Source organism: Heliangelus exortis, chromosome 8 (genome assembly GCF_036169615.1).
Source record: "Heliangelus exortis chromosome 8, bHelExo1.hap1, whole genome shotgun sequence".
Lineage (NCBI taxonomy): Eukaryota > Metazoa > Chordata > Aves > Apodiformes > Trochilidae > Heliangelus > Heliangelus exortis.
The window spans coordinates 28204561-28226580 of NC_092429.1; the positions used below are offsets into that span (position 1 = coordinate 28204561).

Here is a 22020-nt window from a genome sequence, read left to right on the forward strand (position 1 = left end):
CATTTGCAGACCCTCATTTTGGAAAAACAGTACCAAAAAAAAATGTAGTTGGGAGTGAGCATGCACAGAATAATCTGCATTACAGCTGCAAAACAGGAGGCTTAGCAAGTGAAGACCCCAGATTCAGACCATGGCCAAATCTACATTCTAGACAGGTCTAAAGCACTCATCAAGACCTCTACAAAAGGGAGGGAGGGGAATAAACTCTGCCAGCCTTTGCTTGGTGTTTCAACCAATGTTTCCCTTGATCATTTCCACCACCAGATCCCAAGCAGCTTCTCCCCACTGTAGTTTCAACACCACTCAGACTTGCAGGACAGCAAGTGCCATCAAAGACCTGGGATTCCATTTTAAAGCAATTTTTGCTGTCACCAAGTGTGCTGCAGATGTGAGGATGTGCCTGACAAAGCTGCAGCCAAGTCTACACTGCAACCCAGCACAGAGAGAATTTGCTCATCTGTCTCAAATCACAAGTCACAAAACAGCAGAAAAATTGTGCCACTCCAGGCAGCTCTGTACAGCTGCAACATGCACATAAAACTGAAAATGCAAGTGTTTTGGGGGAAAACAGAAACACTGTTAAGCTAGCAGAAATAATTTGTGCAGCAGGTACACTTATTCCTACACTCAGAAGCAAAAAAAAAAAAAAAAAAAAGGTTTATACACCTATTAAATAAATATCCAGTTAAATATTCTGATTATTGGAGTGCTACCATGTGTTTAAGCACTGAGCTCATGGCATTCTGTCCTGTCTTACCCTAGCACTAAATGTTTTCTGCAAAGCTCTTTCCATTCCTACCAGTGATGGGCTTACTTTGGAGGGATCACAATCTGGCCATATTGGTATAAAGGATAAATTGAGCTTTTAAAAAAAAATTGGTCACCTTTTGTATTAAGAAACAGACAGAGTTAGAAACAGCCTCATGGACACAGCTAAAAGGCCAGGACTGAACAACCACTTCACTTACCCTGCGAAATGACACAACATAAAATGTATCTTCCCTTCTTCTAATGGCTTCCAAAAAATCTTGATAGCTCCTTGGAGAGGCATAATACACCTGCAGTTCATTCCCTGGGTTCTTGCTGAAATAAAGAAGGGGGAAAGGTAATTATTGGGGAGAAGAAGGTTCACTTCAGTGAGTCAATGACTTTAAAGATCAGCTTTTCAAAAGAACAGCAGCTCTTCATCCAGTGAGAGGAGCATGAAGAAAGTGTAACTACTGAGTATTTCTTTAAAGTTCAAAGTGTTTTAAAGGCTTGCAGCAAGAAACTTTTCCAGGCTTGATTTTATTTGTGCTTTAGAAGCTGGCATGATGACTTCTGAAAATATATTTTAGCAGGAAATGTCATTCTGATAAAAAAAAAAAACAAAAACACCAAACCAAACCAAAATCTTTTATTATTTTTTCTGGGTTTTTTTGCAGCTGAGGATCCAAACCACTCAAATTGAAGGAAGTGCAAAGTTAAGCACAGAGCTTTTCACTTACTGTCAAGTGACACCACCACCTTCACTCTCAGCCACCCAATTTTATTTTTTTCCATCTTTTTGGCCAATTCAAAGATTTGCTCTTTGAATTCAGACAGTGGAACCCAAATAAGATATCCACATAATTACAGCTTACCTTTTTCACAGTTCTCATCTTACATATATCAGACATGAGGAAAAAAACACTCTAAGCAAGAACACTGGCAAGTCACACAACCATGGGACTTATCAGCTGTTCATCTTGGAAAGGTGAGAAATTCCCAGCACAGACCACCATGTATATTTCCCCAATCCCACTCAAAAATAACATATTTAGTTAAATTGGAAAATCATTGTAGTACTACCCCAATTTAGTAGCATCCTGTCTGCAGTATCTGCAGCAAAACCACTGATCAGGCTGCCTCAAAACTTTCTGCTGATCCTGTGGTGGCAGACTGAGATTATCTTGGTGTAATACACATTATTCTGCATCCCAAACAAGGCACAAACCTATAGGCAGGTGATTTTCTTGAGCAGCAGTACTAATAGACTAATCATTAACTCCTAATTAACTAATTATTAGCTCCTCTCTCACTGCTAATACAGTCCTGCTGCAATTGCAGGGCTCCAGCTGCCAAACCAGTTGCCCTCTACCAGGACTGGGGATGTAAATCCTTTGGGATAAGGAGCAGGCAGCTCTACCCTGGGCAAATTCTTTAGTAGAAGGTAATATTCAATCTTTAATAGGATTCTTTAGTATCCAAGTGAGGAATCAAATCCCATCCTGCACGGAAAACAAAGATGGGAGCTAATTGGAGCTTGATTACTCATTCCTAAAACACGAAGGCCCCCCCCAAGCCACCCCTGAGATTCAGCATTGAAGATTTATTGTGATAAAAGGCCTGACACCCACACACTGCTCAGCAAAACACAGCCTGAACACTACAACAGGGCCCACAGCTTGGTTTGCTCGCCCACGCTCAAGAAGATGGAGCTAGACCTAAAAAACAGCTTTTCCAAAATTCTAAATACAGCCCTGGGAAACAGGGCTTCCAAAGCACTTGGAAACCACTGGGCTTTTGCAAACCTCTCCTGGGTCCATGGAACAATCACCAGTCTCAAATTCCAAGTGATGCCTCTAATCCACTGCTCTTTACCTTTGGGGGTTTCAGAGTACCCAGCAGGGACTCCTCCACAAAAGGGAGGAATTTAAGATCAGGAAAAAGGTGCAAAGCCATCAGTTGGTCCAGCAACACATGACAAGAAAGCATTATATTCAATTGTGTACATTAAAATCTCAAAGGGCACTCACTTCACCACCACAGAGCTCTAGGACACTCCACATTGCTTTTTTAAGAAGGAATGAGGCTGTAGACTTTATGCATCAAGGACCACAGTATTGACACTGCAAAACTCAGAAACAAAAACAATTCTGGAATTCAAATTTGGTATCTGAAGCCCTAAATACACTTGCAGAAACCCTCACCAAAATTACCTCTGAAGAAAGAAAAAAAACTTGAGAGCTGGGGAGGGGGTAGATGATGTTCTTGATTTTGACCTTTCCACTCTGCTTTTAATTCACTGCAATACTTTTCAGTTGATTAATTTTGTTTTAGAATCCAGGACCCACAAGACAATGTCAGTCTCATCAATGACACAAAGATAAATCTAAACCCTATTATAATATTCTTCTTGTTATGGACTCAGGTCACCAACAAGGGTGTTCTAGAAGGTAGAGGTCAATTTCCAGTCACAGGATTAGTATTAAAAATTAAAAAGCCACTCACATCAATCTTCAGGGCTCACTACACCATCAATACCTATCAGGAGAGCTAAAGTGGTTTGATTTGGGGTTTTTTTAGGGGTGTGGGATTGTTCAGCTTGGAGAAGAGGAGGCTAAGTGGGTTCTCACTGCAATCCTCATCTTTCTGATGCAGGGTACAAATGGAGAAAGGCTTTTCTGACAGAGAGCAAGCCTGAAGCTAAACCTCCTTTGAGTAGGAGGTTGGACAAGAAGTCTCCAGAGGTCCTTTACAACATAAACTCCCCTGTGATTCAATGATTTCATGGATTTCATGGCTCTGGGAGGAACTGCAAGTCTGTTCTATGATCTTAGCAGTTCCAGGACAGCCACAGCATGCAGCTGCCATGACTCACTGGTCCTGCTCATTTCAACATCATTCATCTGACAAAAAAAAAAAAAAAAAAAATCTGACTTCTTTCTGAGCACTTCAGATTATTCCATACAGAGCTGCATGATGTTGCAGACTGTTTATAATAATCCAGACTTACTTTTTTTTTTTTTTTTAAGAGCAATGCAGGCATGTGTATTAAACTGCCTTGTGCCACGAGGCTTGTTCAGCCAGTCTTTAGTTGAAACAAACCTCCTTCATGTACCTGGAGAACTAAAAAAGCTTTTTTTTTGTTAATCACTCAAGACATCAAATTTGGCAGCTTGGTTTCCATAACATAATGGGAAGTTTCCATAAACCTGCAGCTTACTGGGTTTTTTTCTTGCTTTTAAAGCAGCAATGGAAACAGAAACCACAGCTGTTGGACTTCCAATGGCAACGTTTCAGGTGAACTCCAACAAGAACTCCACTTTGTACTCCTTTCTCCATTCTGCTTACTCCTCTTTGTCACTTCAAGGCAGAGAATATTTTAAACACTGTCACAGAGAACTCAGGAGAAAGAACTTGAATTTTTTTAAGCTTTTCTCTCCAGTTCTTCCTGTCTCAAGGGAGGAGAGACTGTACAGACACACAGGATGGAGGGGAGAGAAAGAATCAGGAAACTCTGGGTTATTATGTCCTAATCAACAGTGAAAATCAGAAGATAAACCATGGAAATCCAATGATTTTGGATTCTTTAAATTTGTCAAAATAATTTGGTAATAGGTATAATCTTGAACATAATAAGATAAACCTCTCTTACCAGACTCTTTGAACCATCTCATGATGTTCCTCTAAACAATCCCCCCTTTTTTACTCACTAAAGCTTCAAATCTGTTTAGAAAGGGACTCTGCAGAGTGAAGTAAATGTTAAGTAATTTCTTAAAATTCATTAGTACAGAGTCATGCAAAATGCAGCTGTGATACCAGGGTTTCTTTAAATGTAGTTTGGATCAATGGAAGGAGTTATTTGCTAAGGAATGAAATTAGGCCAATAAATGTAGTTAGCATCTGGCCTAAATCCTGAAAACAAGGTGAAAAGAGGCCTTTTCTAACAGCTGTTGGTGAAAAACTAGATTATTAAGTAAAAAAAAAAATGACAAAGCAGTTGTTCTGCCTTACCTGAGGCTGGTGTCTGTGTAAGGCATGGCCATTAGCTGGGAATCTGTCTTCTCACTGAGGGAGCTCTGAAAAAGTGGGAAAGTAAAAAGATGACACAAAGTGGAAAGAGTAAATATTTCCTTGGTTTGGCACTACAGAAAACTCTATGAACATCTGCAGCAGAGAGGGAGCAGATAACAGGGTGCAGAGGCTGAACAGTGCCAATAAATGGACACTTCCCACTGCTGAAATAAGTGAAATGGACACCAATTAAGCTGGAAACATGGAAAATGAAGTGTTTCAATCCTGCCAAATTTGAAGTCATAGGTTCAGAGACAAAGAAGGGAGGCTGCTGCACATACTGTGTCATCCAAGCACAGAATTAACTCCCAATGATGTCAGATTTGCAGAATTATTCTGAGGTCACATCTAATTTGTAGCTGTCTTGTGGTAGTACAGGGGTGTTTTGGAAGCAGGGGGTGGGCATAGGGGTGACTCCAGGGAGATGCTCCCCTGGTTCCAATCCTGGCCCAAAGCTGAGCAAATATGGGAAGCTGAATGTGTCTCTGCAACATATTCAAGAAAGGGGAAACAAAACTGCAAAAATAATAAAACAAAGACCTGCAGAGCAGAGGAGGAGATGAGAGCAATGCCAGAACAAAGACACCAAGGTCAGTGAGGATGGAGGGGGAGAAGGGGCCCGAGCAGAGATTTCCCTACAGCACATGGAGGAGCAAAGGTAGAGCAGCCCCTGAAGGATTTTTTTAAAATAGAAAAAAGGAGCCCAAATCTCAACTCTGCAGTCTTGTGAGAAACATGTCCCTCTAGCAAAATTCTGCACCAGTTGTGCCTCTTAGCCATGAGCCAGATGAATGTGCTGCAGGTTATTTCTGTTAACCAAGTGTTCATCCTTATCCTCACACAGCCTTACAGAGAAGTCATGCAAACAGTTTTAGAAAACACTCAACTTATTCTGATGGCTGCTAAAAAATGGAAAAACCTTTAGCCTGAGCCCAAGAGCAGGAATGGAAGAACTCTGACAACATAATAATCCACCAAACCCAGCATTTATAATGCTGGGAACACTAATTACAGGCACTGTTGCTACTTCTGTCTGTAATGACAAGTGCAGACAAGTGAGAGAGAATATTTGGTTGTGTTCTCTGAAATTATCTTGTCATTATGTTGATGCACTGGGATAAAGCTGCCTACCTGCATAACCCGGGCCTTCTGCTGTTGGTGGTTTGAGAATCTTCTTGATCTTGTTCTTTCCACCTCATGTCTATGAACCCATCCTCGAAGTTCATGATTCAGCCTAGAAAACCCCACAGAATTAGCAGGTGTTTCAAAGAATACTGGCAGGATTTCTTAATTTTAGAAGAAGACAGTCTAACTAACCACTAGAAAGACAGTGCAGCTTCCTACTCTTTTAAAATAACCTTATTTTTAACACCAAAGTAAGAAATGTAACAGCAAGATTAAATCTATGAGGGGATACATAAGGAAATACCTGAAAATTACTGGGAATATAAAGTATTACAGTGCTTTCTTTTGCCAAATGAACAGTAATTCTGAAATTACTGGAAGGACGACTGTAATTTAAAAATCAAAAGCTAATCAGTTAAGACAAAATATTGGTCCAGAAGGCTAAAATCCAGTAAATAAATCTGAGAGAAAGAATTGACAAAGCAGAATGGGGGATAAGGCTAGTGACACACTCATTTTTGGAAAAAGTGGAGCTAGGTGTTAGATTCTAACAGTGAATAATGCACTCCTATGTCAGGTTAAGTCTGCTTCTACTGTAAGCTAAAACAGCAGACCAGCTTTTGGGTACTTCAGATAGAATAATAGGCTTTTAGCCAGACTTCATTTCCATATTATGGGCATTATATGAACTGATGTCTCTTTGGAGTCATCAGAAGCTCCCAGGCAACCAGAAAATTGTTATTTGGTTATTGCTAACTGGACCAGTGTGAGAAGTGAGTGCAAATCATTACTAAAACCACCAAAAGGTAACAAAGTCAACCTCCTGTCTCCTCCTGGACAGTGTGACACTTCAAGGCACTGCTCTCATGCTGGGTGAATGCTACAGAAGGAGAGTGTCATCAGTCAGAGCTGACTGTCCAGTGGTGCTCACCCAATACACAATTTATATCTCAACTCCTCCTAAAAGTTTAAATGCTCAGAAAAAGCCCTTTGCTCACCTGAGTGACTCTGTCCGATTGATTAGGGGCTGGCAGGGTGGTGGGGGTGGTGAGATATACAGCAGAGGTTCTTCTGAGACTATCATCAGGGCTTTGTTGTCAGACACAGAACCATCATACCTGGGGGAAAAAAAAAAAAAAAATAATAAAAACCAACCCAACCCATCAAGCAATTCTTTTAAAAGAAGTTTTTCGTGAACCTTTGGCCGAACCCAGAGAATAAGCACTCCCATCAGCAAAGCCCTAAAGGTTGGAGCTCATCCCATGGGACAGCTGGAACAGGTGAGTAACAATTCCTATCCAGCATCCAAAGGTCTCAGGCAGTTCCCCCAAGATGTCTGGGAGCACTCAGACAGTTGAACATTAGCAGATGTCAGACCTCTTGCCAAACGGGCCAGATACTGGAAGAAAATGAAGCCTGTAAAATATTTCCCATAATATGTAAAGTATGAGATCTCTGCAGAGGAAACTCTCCCTTTCATTCCAGAGCCATGCAAAATTTCCTACAGAAATACTGAATTTATTCCCAGCTAAAACCATGCAGACGTAGAGACCATAAACTAAATGACAATGGAGCAGCCACAAACTGTGTTACAGCTGAGAGGATTTATGTTGCCAACAGTCTCCAGAAGTCAGCCTGGCTTTGATAAAAGTGAAAAAAACCCACACATTTCAAGACAAAAACCCACAGCACTCTCAGCAACAAAGCAAAGCCTCATATTCCTCTTTCCAGGTTACCTCTACCTCCTGAGGGGTTAACTACTTATCACCAAATACTTGTAAGTTCCTCTCTTGGTAGGGTTATCAGTTAACAGTCTTAACCCTTTTGGTTTTGAAATAAATTCATAGCTCCTAAACCTTCTTTCTGAAAAATGACCCATAAGAGCTGCTGAAAGCCTGATTCACATTCCTTGCTTCTCCTGTTTACTGCACCTAGAACTGATAAAAGCAGGTTCCTAGAACTGATAAAAGCAAAATACATAGCAAAGAGCCCACTGCTGGCCAAAAAAAAAAAAAACAGGGTGAAATAGTAAAAAATAAAAGGAGGAGGTCCAGGCACTGGAATATCCCCCTAAGACCACTCCACATGGCATAAGTCATGGGCTGAAACTTGCCACAGGGACACAAACCCTGACCATGGCTGCAGCCTTAAAATATTCCTGATTTATTGCCTTCTTTCTGCATGGCAAAATACATGAGGGCTTCCTGTACATCTGTGCTTTGTTCAACCAGCCAAAACACACCACTGGAAAGAGACAATCTGATAAATTAAATGTTGTAAAGGGAAAATGTGAGCCTGATTAACCAGACTGCAATTTGGAGATAATTACATGTTAATTTATGCACTGAATGCTAGAGATCTAGGAAGCTTGAAAGCAAGGAGATAATTGAATAATTGGTAAGCATGAGGATGGACTCAGAGATTACTAAAAAAGTACAGTGCAAAGTTCAGGGTATGACCTTAATTGTGAACTTCCCAAATCTTCTCTTGAACAACTAAGAAAATAAATACTCCAGCTTAAAAAATGAGAAGAGAAAGGTAATGTGGCAAATATCATAACTATGCAAGCTGAAAAAAAAGATAATGAAAAAAAATCAGATGAAAAATTGAAGAAGGTGCTGAAAATCTCCATGCCATACACTTGTTTAAATGCTTTCTTCCACCTCTCTCCCTAACACCATACAGCAAAACTAACCACATGCACACTTTGGAAGTATCAGGTAATTCTGGAGATAAAACATGATATTCTTTTGAAAAGCAGCCTGGTAAATTTTCTTAAATACTACAAAAATAAAAGAGTGTTTGTAAGCCAAGTTGTTCCATAAAAGCAGCAGTAACATTTTGGAGCAGTAAAGCTCCAAAAAAGTCAGCAAATGGAATGGCAGCTGGGTCTAAAAGCACCATTACCCTCTGCCACTGAAAACATGTTCAATATTTCCACCTCACCTGTTAATCTTTTTGGGAATGATGGCATCAGGTATTTTCTGAGCTGTGCTGGGCTCCTGGCTAGCTGAGAATTCCAGAAGATTTCTGGTCCTGTGGCTGGAACTCGCAGTGGAATCAACTCCATTGGGATCCTTTTCAAATATACTGGAAAACAGACCAGGCATAGGAAAAAAAAAAAGCACATAGATAAAGGCTCTTCAAAACACTTTGCCATAAGATGTTGAATAGACAGGGGGATAAGTTTCTGGCTGTTGCAATGTTACATGGATACAGTTCACATCACATCTAGTGTAAAAACAGGGTTATTTTTGTCATTGTATTTCTGTCATTCAAAGCATTAGCAGCAAGAAAAGCAAATCTGTTCACCAGTTTTAATTGTTTGAAGGATTTTGATGCTGACTTTCATGTTCCCCCACAAGCTTCACCTAATGAAACTGAAATCAATCTAAAACCCCCTGCAAGCTGAAATCCTGCCCTGCTCCCACCTTCTAGTTACTTGGGGAGTTTTGGGGGTTTTTTTCTACCCTCTGAATAGAAGATGTCATTGTTCTGTTGTATCATTGCTTCCTCTTCATTTCTCCCACAAGGGGTCACTTGCAGAGTTTGTCTGTAAACAGGGCTCCATCTTCAGGTAACAGACAGGAGAGGCCATTTAGGTACCAATGTCCTTTGACTTCTCATTCCTAAAGACCTTTCCTTGCCAAGTGGGTATAGGACACAGGAGATAAAAAAAATATTTCTCCTTACACACCTCAAACTGAGGTGAAGGGAAAAGCATGACTTGAGACCAATCCTTTCATCAGCTGGGACAAAGGACAAGCATCTCCTGCAGAGGTTCATCTAGAAACACCTCCCCACCTGACTTGAGCTTTACAACTGGTAGTAGGAACAGCAACAACTGGTAGTAAGAACAGCAACAACTGGCAGTAAGAACAGCAACAACACAGGGTGGGACAGGAAGGGTCTACAGGGCAGATCCCAAGAGTGTGGCTCTGAAGATGAAGTCAGTATTTAGCATTTTAAAACATCAGCTAGAAGAGGCTGGGAACTGTGAAAAAGAAAGGTGATCCTATTCAGAGGGGAAAAAAAACCTTCCAAAACCCAGTATCTTCAGCTAGGATATAAATAGTTGCTTAAAAAAAAAAGTTTTAATATGACAGATGGTAAAAGCACAGACTTTTTTTTTTCATTTTGTATGGCTACAACATGTGAAGCTGGAAAAGAAAAGAGCACTTTGGCATATCTGCCCTGAGCAAGTCCCACTTTTTGTAGGAACTGAGTTACTGCCCCACATAAAAACTCAAGAATGACTGAAGCTGAGAAATTGCTTTACTGGACAAAACAACCAGTTAGAAGCTGGAATCTCTTCTATTTGGCCACACTTACACACCTGGGCTGCTCTGCAGCCTGCATTTGGACGTCCCAGATACCAAGAGCATCAAACACCCTGCCCAAGCTGGCTGAGCTCTTGGCTTGTTTAAGGCACAAAATCAGATCCAAGGGAAAAAAGAAAAGAACCACCAAATCCTTCTTGCAGATGTTTGTTCAGAAGTGTAGATAAATTTGATTATGGGAGGCAAAGAAAAGCAACACTCCTCTCATGGTTTCGCCAGGCATTCAACAGCACCTGATATTTTAGTTGTATTTTCACATCTTTGGTTTGAATGTCAAGTTGATAAATGTGAAAGCCAGCCTTGCCAGGAGCCCAAACTAAATTTCATTTGTACTTCTGGCTGAAGAAAACCCTGTGCAATTCAAGTTTTGAATGCTGACACTGAAGTTGTACAGTAATTTGTAGACTGAAACCAAGAGTGATATCATACCAAAGAGTTTTCTGGGACAGAACCACCTCTGAATATGAGCTGGGATGTTTCCAAAAGGCTCAAGTTGACACCAGCCAAGGACCTTGTCCTCTTCCTAACAGGTTCCAGACAAGACTGCCAGAGTGCCAAGGGTTGCCTGGAAAGTATTTTTTGTTTCTTATACCTGACAAGGGCAGCACCTTCTGCCAGGCTGCTCCTTCCTTATCTCTGGGAGCACTGAGCTTGGAAGAGGAGCTCAGTTTCTTTCCTGTGCTGCAGAGTTTGAGGAAAGCAACAAACTGGAAGGAATCTGGCATTCTGTGCCAGCTCTGCAACTGCACCAAGCAGGACAAGACAAGGGACAACTCTTCCAGGAGGAACGTGTGGCTCTCATCAGTAGAGGAAGGAGGAAGCAATCACTTCTTGCTGTAGTTTGGAAGAAAATCAAAGGTATTCAATTTGATTCAAGCTCCAACTCATTAAGGGAGGTGCTGAAGGGTCTGGAACCTGAATTCAAGTCCAGTTTACTTGGATAAAGTAAACTCCTCCTCCTCCTCCTGATTTCTCTCTTCAAGAAAAAACTACAACATAAGATCAAAGGTGTGCTCCAGAAGCAGTTTCCTTGCTTTGGGCCATCTCCAACACAAATGTGCACTTAATTCAGCATTGAAACACATTCATTCAGTGTCACAAACATTAAAGGAAGTTTCTCATATTAGAAAAGTCCCAAATATCCTCTGGAGACTCTGCTGGTTTTGCTAAAACACCCAGAGGACTCTGTATTTCCCTGGCAGCTGGATCATGTGGCACTACTGAATGCCTCTTGTACTCCATATAATAATTTTCTCTTCACAGCTCATCTCTACTTCTGTGTAAGAAATTATCAGCCACTTGGCTCTCACCACATGTATCTGTTTGTTAGCATCCTTCAGGTACACATCACTCCACAAACCTGAGGACAGATATATGGGAGGCTACTGAGGTTTGGAAAATCAAGAGAAACAATCCTTCTGGATCTTATTCCCCAATTTATTCCCCAATTACAGCTGTGGTAATGAGATGAGCCAAGGTAAGAGACTGCCAAAGTCAGTCTCTTCACATCCAACATCCCATCACCAAGGTATCCCCAGACTTGCTGCAAGGTGGAGCTGTTTCTTTTATCAGAGAGTCCTGCATTAAGGTACAAACCAACAGCAAATTTACCCAAAATCACTGCTGAATGCACCAAATTAGAATAATTTGCTCAGAATAATCCTGCTCTCCCAAACACCAACTCCAGATTGCTCAGCTTGACAGCTCAGGAGCTCACTGGGTGATGCTTTCAGCAGCCCAAACCACCTGTGCTCCAAAAACCCAGCAGGATGCACCAGTACTGACCAGCAGCCTGCAGACCAGTTAGGATGCTACTGAGTGATGGGGAAGGACTTGGGTTTTGCTTGTTTCATGCTTACAAGCAGCAAATCATGGCAGCAGGCAGCTGAACAAACTTGGGTGGTTTCCTCATAGCAAAGGATGATTAATTTTGCCACTTCTGTGGGTTTTTTTGTTTTTTTTTCCCTAACATTTATACTCCCAGTATAAAGTGGGACACACCTCTAAGTCTCCCAAGCCTCAAAAAATCCACTTCTCCACTTGTTGCAGAGAAATCATTCCTTTCATGTACCTAGACTGGTGTCTTCATTTCTATCAGTGGATCTAAATTTTTAATAGATTATTCACTTCCCAGAATAGTCTGTGGAAGTAGAAGAAAACCCACCAGGACACTCTAGAGAGAAGTTGCAGTGAAGTCACTACAAAATTCCAGCACAGCTGCTGTACATCAACAAGAGCTTTTGAAGCAGCAGCTTTATTTAGCTGCATCAATCACCACCTCAGTCATCCTCCACCACAAATACAGCTTAAGAATTTTTGGCTACATCATCAAGTCTGTTTTCCAGCTTGAAAGGGGTTCCAGCCATACAGAAACAGCCAACTTGTAAGAAAAAAACCAAAATTCATAACAAAAATAAGTCAATAAATGGCACCACCTTCTCAACCCCCCTGCTCCAACCTCTGCAGATCTGCCTCTCCTCTCTCCATCTTAATATTTTTCTTTGTTTTCTGTCAATTAATACCTGAAATGGTGGCTAAGACACATTCTGGCTGGTTGACAACTTCATAAATGCTTTGACAGTGTTGTTAGATGCTGACTGCCATGTATGCTTGAGCTGACTGAGTAGGGGTAGAAATAAATAATTAGCTGAACATTTTTATAGCCAAGAAAATAATGCTGGGGCCACTACAAGTACCTAGCTTACCTGCTTTGCTGCTACAGCCCCAAGAAGATGCAGAAAATTTACCTTTTGCATCTTCTGTAGTCCTCTTCCCTTCCCAACTTTGTGTTGGGTTAGTTAGCTGCAAATATTTCACTACCACATGTAGGAATTGCATTTAAAAAAAAAAAAAAAACAAACCAATCACACAGGGCTATTTATGTTCAAATTGGCACTGGGAAAGAGAAGCAGAAGAAAAAAATTCCCCAAATAAATACATGGATTGTTTAGACTACAACATGTGCTTAGATCCCATTTATCTTACCATTGTTTGTCCATGTTTAACACATTTCCAGATCTGCATGCTACCCAGGCACAGAATAACACAAATACAAAAATTACACAAGGAAAAAACCCTCAAACATCTACAGATTCCAACAGTCTGAATAATAAAATAAATAAAATAAATAAAATAAATAAATAAAATAAATAAAATAAATAAAATAAATAAAATAAATAAAATAAATAAAATAAATAAAATAAAATAAATAAAATAAATAAAATAAATAAAATAAATAAAATAAAATAAATAAAATAAATAAAATAAAATAAATAAAATAAAATAAATAAATAAAATAAATAAAATAAATAAATAAAATAAATAAAATAAATAAAATAAATAAAATAAATAAAATAAATAAAATAAATAAAATAAATAAAATAAAATATTCAGATTTTGCTGTAAGCAGCAAAAAACCTGTACAGCTTATTAGCTATTCCTTCATGGCAGAAGTCAGCAATTGTTCAGGGGTGCTGTGCCAGCTGCTGGCCCATTTTGGCTCTCTCAGAAGTGCAAAGGAAGGAGACACTGCCAGCCCCAAATGTCCTGGATCCAGGTCCCAGCCCTGCTGTGCCCTCAGGTTTGTGAGCTCACTGCCTCTTGTGCAAACACAAGGGGCTGCCAAGTCCTGCCCTGCACCTCCTGGTATGTCACACTGAGGGAATGACCCCTTCAAGAGACTTAAATCAAAATGTACCCTTTTCCCTTCATACACCTCACCAATCATTCTCAAGTAATAATAAAAGGAAATCTGTGTAGATGTTGAATCCAAATCCCAAATAATTCATGAAGATTAGAGAACAGTTCATTGACACAGAGGTGAGTAATTCCTGGATGCCTTTTTTCTACTGTAAAGCAAATATATTCAATAGAAACTTAACACTAATAGAATTCCTGTTAAATCACTTCAGCTTTTGATAAGTGACAGTTTCAGTTTTCTGTAACAAAAAAAATTAAAAAGCAAGAAAATTCAAGTTTAGTAACACAGCAGCATACGATGCAGAGTCACCACTAGCTCTATACAAGCCTCTCTTACAACCAGAACATATTTAATTCACATTTATATTCAATTTATACTTAATTTGATTTACATTTTTTAGAAGAGAGAACACGGAGCCATTTCCAAAACTAAAGGATGTTCTAAAAAACTTGTTGGCAATGGAACAAGCTGGATTAGAATCTCCCTCCAATATTTTCAAACAGATTTCTTGGGTAGATATCCCAGCTACCCTACCAGACTTTCAGCCCCACTCCCTTCTCCCCGTGTTGAATGTTCCACATTACCCAGACACACATCCTACCCGTCAGCATGAAAAAATGTGTCAGCAGAATAATTTTATCTGCTGAGCTTGTCTGCCAAGACCTGCTGGACTGCTTCTCATAATCTTAAAAACAGCAGAATCACTGCTCCATGAACAGGAGGCAGCAGTGTGCCCAGGTGGCCAAGAAGGCCAATGGCATCCTGGGCTGGCTCAGGAAGAGCGTGGCCAGCAGGTCCAGGGAAGGGATTCTGCCCCTGTGCTCAGCCCTGGGGAGGCCACAGCTTGAGTCCTGTGTCCAGTTCTGGGCCCCTCAGCTCAGGAAGGAGATTGAGGTGCTGGAGCAGGTCCAAAGGAGGCAACTGGGCTGGGGAAGGGACTGGAGCACAGATCCTATGAGGAGAGGCTGAGGGAGCTGGGGGTGTTGAGCCTGGAGAAGAGGAGGCTCAGGGGAGACCTCATCACTCTCTCCAACTCCCTGAAAGGAGGTTGGAGCCAGGGGGGGGTTGGGCTCTTTTCCCAGGCAACTCTCAGCAAGACAAGAGGGCACAAGAGGTCTCAAGTTGTGCCAGGGGAGGTTTAGGTTGGACATTAGAAAGAATTTCTTTAGGGAGAGGGTGATCAGCCATTGGAATGGGCTGCCCAGGGAAGGGGTGGATTCTCCATCCCTGGAGATATTTCAAAAGAGCCTGGATGTGGCACTCAGTGCCATGGGCTGGGAACTGCAGTGGGAGTGGATCAAGGGTTGGACTTGATGAGCTCTGAGGTCCCTTCCAACCCAGCCAATTCTATGATTCTATGAAACATCTCACCACTTGTCAACAGAACTTCCACCCAATAAACAAAATTGGGTGTGAACCAGTGGCATTGCAACACATCCTCCAATGCAGGAGAAAACAGAACTAAGCACAGAGTGAGATGGCAACACATCCAGATATAGAAAGATATGTGCAAGAAGTATCATTTTTTTAGTCCCTAAAGTCTTCTAGCATTTCCTTCCAACTGATACAGTTGGAACAATGGGAGTTTTTGATTACCACTTCAAGTAATTAAGGAAAGGAGACAACCTCTTCAGCAGATCTGGAAGCTTGCAGTGTACACAAGGAAGATTGTGGCTCAACACCTCTAATGGTCAGGATTGCAAAGCACTGGAAGAGTGGGATTTCCTGCACTGGGTATTAGAAGCAGCTTAAACTCACAGCTGCTGAGATTAGCACAGATATAAACAAGGAGATGAGCTCTCCAACATTGTGACTTTTTTCCCCAAGATGACTCTAATCACAGAATTTTAATATCTTCAAGTATAAATGAGCAAATCTCTGTATGCTGCATTTATTAACAAAATGCCAAGTTTAGACAAATTAAAAGTGCAAGATCTAGCTCCTATTGTCAGGATTCCAAAAGAGGAACAATTATATTGATAAGCTTTCCCCTGTGCAAGAAGAGAGCAAAGGACTAGAGTCAAGTTTCAAGCTCAAGGTTTTAAAACACAATTCCTGTATTAAAGATTAAAAGAAGCATTGCAGGACAGCATAATCACTATGCAAAGAGGAATTCCTAGGCAGCTTACCTCAGTGGGCCATAATTCAACACTATGAAAGCCAGTACCACCATCACACACAGTGTCCTTCTCTTGGGAGATGACACTTTGAGCTTCTCATTCTAGAAAGGAAAAAAGAGAGAGGACATGCAACAAAAAATGGGCACAGACATGCAAAGTCCATCAGAAGGAAAATACCAAATCATGCTTGCTTTTTAGGTTCCTATTTGCCTATTTATGTATGGATGCACACCAGGATTACTTAAAAATAAAACTCCTGTTTGTATATTATATTCAGCTTCTAACCAAGATTTCTCAGTGAAATCTTCAGGAGCACCATGAGAGAATGAAGGAGAAAGTCAACTAGATAACACCACAGCTGATTTGACCTGGAGTTGAGGAAAATCCTGTTTAGAGGGGGAGGCTGGGCTAGAAACCTCCAAAGATTTTCCAGTCAACGTTTCCATTATTCTGTTCACGTGCCTTCCAGCCCCAGGTGCAGGTGGAACTGTCTTGATACATAAAGACAAATCTTCATCACAGTCTCTTACCTCTAATACTACTTCATCTAGCTGCCTCTTCAGGGTGGTGTTTTCTTTCTTGAGTTTCTCATTCTCCAACAAGGCTGCCTCCAGCCTTTGCTCCAGCCCCAACATGTATTCCTTCTTTTTCTTCCGGGACTGAGAGGCTGACTCCCGGTTTTTGATCATGCGTTGCTGTTTTCTCAAGACATTCAGCTGGGCAGACAATACAGAGGTTCTCTTAATGATCCACCACTTAAAAGTGACTTGATTTCATGCAGAATTTCTGCTCCTCAAGTCTGCATAGATAGCTTCCCACACCCTGCTTCCAACGAGCTGAAACGTTCAGCACACGGACAGACGGGAACTCACGGGACACCTCTAAGTGTTGATTGATAATGGAAAAAAAAATAAAATATTGTGCTGTTTCTGTCTTCTTCTGGCTTCTCAACCTTTTCCTACATGTAGGGGACACTGGATGTATAGTCAAGCAGCAGCTGGATTTGATCAATCAAGTCCCAAAAATGAAAAATCCATACCTACAGGTCTGCAAGGCAGCAAGAATATAATCCCCCCCCCCCTCGCTTTACTGTGCCCCAATTTATAGGGTGCAATCAGTCATCTGGGGTTTTAACTGCAAAGTCCTGTGTTCTGGATTTTAAGTTTGTCCTGAATGGAAGCCATTTTGACAGAGATTACACTTGTTCCTGTACCTTTTCCAGCTCTGCTCTATAGATTTTCAGACATTTAATACAGCTGCTGACCTCAGACTTCACATTCTCTGTATCTATCAGATTAAATGCAATTTCTGGGTGTACCTATACTAACTTATTATTCACATCAGAAGTGTGGCTTTGATGCACATTTTCTGATAGTCCAACCAAACATGCTCTGGTTCTCATCATAGAACAGTATCTGATAAAGCTCACAAACTGGATTCCCCCTGGATAAAGCTAAACCAGCAAATACAGCCCAGGAGGGCACAAAATTTTCTCCAACCACTAGCAGGCATTCAGTCTGCAAGAGCAGTCTGAGACAGACCAAAGTAACCCTTGGAACCCTTTCCCATCCTCCAACAGTCTTGATTATTCTGGTTTTTTTTTTCCCCCAAGCAGAACCCATCTATCATCTTCCACTGCTTCCTTATTTTGTGGTTTGCACTGAGTGGGATGACCTAAGACTGAAAAGATCTTGCTGCTAACCATGGGAACAATGATTGATACTGCAGAGCTCCACAAAACTTGAAAAGATAAATTTAACCACCACCCTGATTTCCTTTTTCTCACAGATTAGCCACAGCAACTCTGGTTTTGTTAAAAACAGATTTCCATTACATTATTAAGCTTGCTTTTACACTAAGCTTTCTTTACCTAGGTTTTCTTTACATTATTAAACTTCCATTATATTATCAAGCTTCTACAGGATGTACCTTAATCATGTTTATGCTGAAAGAGAACTGAATGCTGTACCTTACACACACCTGAATACATGCACTGGAGTAACCTGTATTTATTAGAGCAAGAAAACCAATGAAAAAAAGATGAGAAGTATTCTAGAAGTCTCAGCCTGAGATTAAATAAACAAGTCACAGAAGAGTAACACTAACAAACTCAGAGTGCTCCATTTAAGGTTTGGCTGCTGAACCACAGCTTTCTAACTCTCCCCCTGTATATAATTGTACAATATGTGGCTTGAAGGCTTTGGTGCCTGAAAAAATGTGCTACAGGCTGTTTGAAGGAGTCACTCTTCAGGATACTGCAGTCTGGTGACAAAGACTGAGAAAATATGTTACAGTGCATTAACATTTTGGGCTGTCTCCATGTTGATCCAGTTGCTTTCTGTACAGATCATTTCTTGAATGTCTCATCTGCTGCCACCAGTGGAAGGCTGTAAAAGTGAAGCTGTTGTACTCACTCCAGCTTCTCTCTTTAGCAGAGAGTGGAAAAAGAAAAGCTCATAACACATTTTCATTAACACCAAGTTTTGTCTTAAGTACTACAATACTTAAGTAAATTTTTGCAGACATACAAAAACTTAGGGGAACAAAAAAAAAAAAAAAGATCAGGCTAGCCAAAGATTGCAGTGTATAGAATACACCAGTTTGGGGCCAGGATTACTTCAGCTGTCCAGAGATTAAATAAGGAATGAGTTCATGCAGCAGCTTTGGCTTGAGTTGCAAGATATTCCAAACAAGTAGTTGCAGTCTTCTTTCTAAAAAATAGGTTCTGCATCACAGAGTCAAAGAGAGAAGACCAAATTGTTTAAATCCATTCTTCTTTGCATACCAGCTGAGATTATTCACTACTGGATAGCTTTGGAACCTCTGGCAAATTCATCTGCTTCCCTGGAGAAAACGTGGAGTTAAAACACCAGTGCAGTGTTTGTATCCTGAGAGTACATCTTAAGTTAAAGTTAGCACTTTTTCAAAGGTTACCAGCTATATTTCAGACAGTATTTATCTAGTTTACTCTCCTTAACTCAGTGTTCTGCAAACCCTGTCAGGAGGAACAGTTCTCTCCACTCTGATTCAAGGTACCCTCTGCAAAAACTGCATTTCAGTCTGGGCCCCTCCAGTTTCACTTGCACTTGTTCCTGAAGTTTCCATAAATTAAATCCAACTATTCATATCCTTGAGTCACTTTGTTTTAACTGACAATTCCTACAACACCCTAAGCTCCTTGCTCAATCCTCTAAGCACTGGCCTGGCTTATCCTAGGAAATTAACTAAAACTGCACACCTGATCCTACCTAAATCTGCTGCAGGAGCTGGGAAGAGGTGTGTGTGCCTGCTTTCTCCTGGAAGGAGCATGGCACTAAGCTTTACACAGCTGGCTTGGCACCAAGAGAAACACATCCCTTGCTTGAGCATTCTGATGGAGAGGAACTCATGTGTTATGTCAGGTTCTTACAGCAACACTGCTTTGCATAATTGCTGAACAAAGATTAAACACAGCAAACACTTGTGCTGAGCTCTTCTGCAGCCTCCCTCTTGCAGATTGGATTAATTTACCACTCCAGATAGTAACTTCTTGTTCTCAGGGAAAACACAGAGCACAAAAGGAAAACATTGGCACTAAAATCAAGCATTAATCAATGATGCAACTTTTGCTTCCTGGCTTTAGAAACTACCCCACCATTAACACACACACAGAAAAAAGATGTAAATACAGAGAAGGGGAAAGTTCATTGCAAAACCCTGCTTCAAACACTACTAACCACGTTCAGATTGGCCTCTGTCTTCACAGCCTTTACAGAGTCATGCACTTCAAAAATAAACACTGCTAATCTCAATTTAGTCTTCCAAAGAAAACTCAGTAACCTCTATTCAAACACAAGCTGCATTTCTACCACAAGGCATTAAGAATGTTTCTCACCCTCCACAGTTTTTGGTCCACACACTGGCAAAGTTAACAAAGAACTGAAAGAGCAGAACCATTTCAACTTTACAGCTTCTTAACTCAAGCTGATGAGAGCTGCTGCCTTCAAAGATGCATCCTGAATATGGGAACACAAAACCTACACAAGTGGTTTTCTCTGTTCTTAAGAAATACCTGAGTTTTCTTGTCTCCAACTCAACAGAACCCAACTTGACTAATGAGTTTATTTCATATGAAGTTTACCCAATCTACAAAAAAGATTCTTTACTAGAAATCCACACACGTTGAACCCATTTTGCATAACCTCATTTTTGCTAACTTTTCAAGATTTTTTAATCAGAGAACTGGGAGGCAGAATTCAATCCTTTCTCACTGTGGAGTGGAAACATCAGAGAAGGGTCCTAACCCTTCCACAACCACCCTGGATTCCCTCACACACCTACCAGCTAGGTTCTCATACCAGTTAGGCTCCCATACCAGCTAGGTTCTCATACCAGTTAGGCTCCCATACCAGTTAGGTTCCCATACCAGTTAGGTTCCCATACCAGTTAGGTTCCCATACCAGTTAGGTTCCCATACCAGTTAGGCTCCCATACCAGTTAGGCTCCCATACCAGTTAGGCTCCCATACCAGCTAGGTTCTCATACCAGCTAGGCTCCCATACCAGTTAGGTTCCCATACCAGTTAGGCTCCCATACCAGTTAGGCTCCCATACCAGTTAGGTTCCCATACCAGATAGGTTCCCATACCAGTTAGGCTCCCATACCAGTTAGGCTCCCATACCAGTTAGGCTCCCATACCAGTTAGGTTCCCATACCAGTTAGGTTCCCATACCAGTTAGGTTCCCATACCAGTTAGGCTCCCATACCAGTTAGGTTCCCATACCAGTTAGGTTCCCATACCAGTTAGGTTCCCATACCAGTTAATTGCCACAGGAAAGCCAATATACATTTTTTAAGTGAAGAGCCTCTTCAGTCAGCAGAGCCACTTGCTTTGGCAGCATTTTTTTGGTCCAATTTCCTGGTGAAAAGTTCTTCACTGGTTCCATAGTGCCAAGTGACCATACTCCATGCTGCTGCCCAGTGCCACCAGGCTGCTGTCTGCCCCTCTCAGTCCTGCTCTCTGGAGTGTTAAGCTACCAGTTTATCCCTCCTAAACCTAAAAGAAACCCCTGCAGTGTTTCTTTTTATCCTGCAACATCTGCTCAGCTTAGCAAACCAAAACACATGTTTCAGAGCTCAAATGACAGCTAAATCTGTGCAGCTCTAAGCCCAACACACGGCCTTGCCAGTGGCAAGATGTTTTAACCCTCCTGGCACCAGCTGCATCCCAGAACATTTGTTCTTTTTGAAGTGTTACTTCACAGTGCAGGCCAAAGAGCAGCTGGAATATTTTTTTTTTTTCCATGTTTCAAGCACCACAGGTGAGATGTGCAGCATTTCTGCTGACACTCAGTCTTAAAGCTGCCTTCCTAAACCAGCTTCATGTGGGAACACCCACACAACCATCATTCAAAACAGCTCCTCAGCACCCCAGCTACACATCTGACTACTGACTGTCTCAGTACTGACAGTTCTCATGAAGTGGGATGACAGCAAAGAGGTTTTGTCACTTAAATCCTATATTCAGACAGTGGCAAGGTACCATGCAAGCCCTGATAACAGGGAGTCTTCAGTTTGACTCTGCATGGCAGGCAATTATTTAAAAACAAAGGGCTCTTAACTAGGCTGTCTACTGGCAGACCCCAGGCTTATTGCAAATCCAAGAGTGGCTTTCATTGCTGAATTATTTGTAGCAAACTATTTCCCATTTAAAAATGCAGCCTGAAAACAACAAAAAAAAAAAAGGCATGCTGAAAAACAAATAATGAGGAAAATTTAACGTGAGTGGCACTTCTCAGACACCAGAAATGGTACAACCAAGAAGCCAGAAGGGACATGCCTTTAAGAAATTGTCCTCTGCTCCTACCAAGCAACTACACAGCAAAGTTTCATGTGAATGGACACCAGTGTTTTCTCCCTCACAAGGAGAGATGCAAGA

At 41.1% G+C, this 22020-nt stretch overlaps 1 protein-coding gene across 3 annotated transcripts in view; it reads right to left on the bottom strand.

The window, feature by feature from the left end:
* The window catches only part of ATF6 (activating transcription factor 6), an 81812-nt gene that overhangs the window by 48565 nt on the left and 11227 nt on the right, over window positions 1–22020 (bottom strand). For 2 of the 3 annotated variants that reach the window (XM_071751305.1, XM_071751304.1), the window contains exons 8-14: window positions 16634–16819; window positions 16113–16204; window positions 8890–9033; window positions 6942–7061; window positions 5950–6052; window positions 4759–4823; window positions 969–1083 (exon numbers count right to left, since the gene is read on the bottom strand). In XM_071751305.1, the coding sequence (XP_071607406.1) occupies window positions 969–1083; window positions 4759–4823; window positions 5950–6052; window positions 6942–7061; window positions 8890–9033; window positions 16113–16204; window positions 16634–16819 (825 nt within the window). The remainder of the gene's footprint in view (window positions 1–968; window positions 1084–4758; window positions 4824–5949; window positions 6053–6941; window positions 7062–8889; window positions 9034–16112; window positions 16205–16633; window positions 16820–22020) is intronic. The other variant, XM_071751306.1, reaches the window with a different exon arrangement.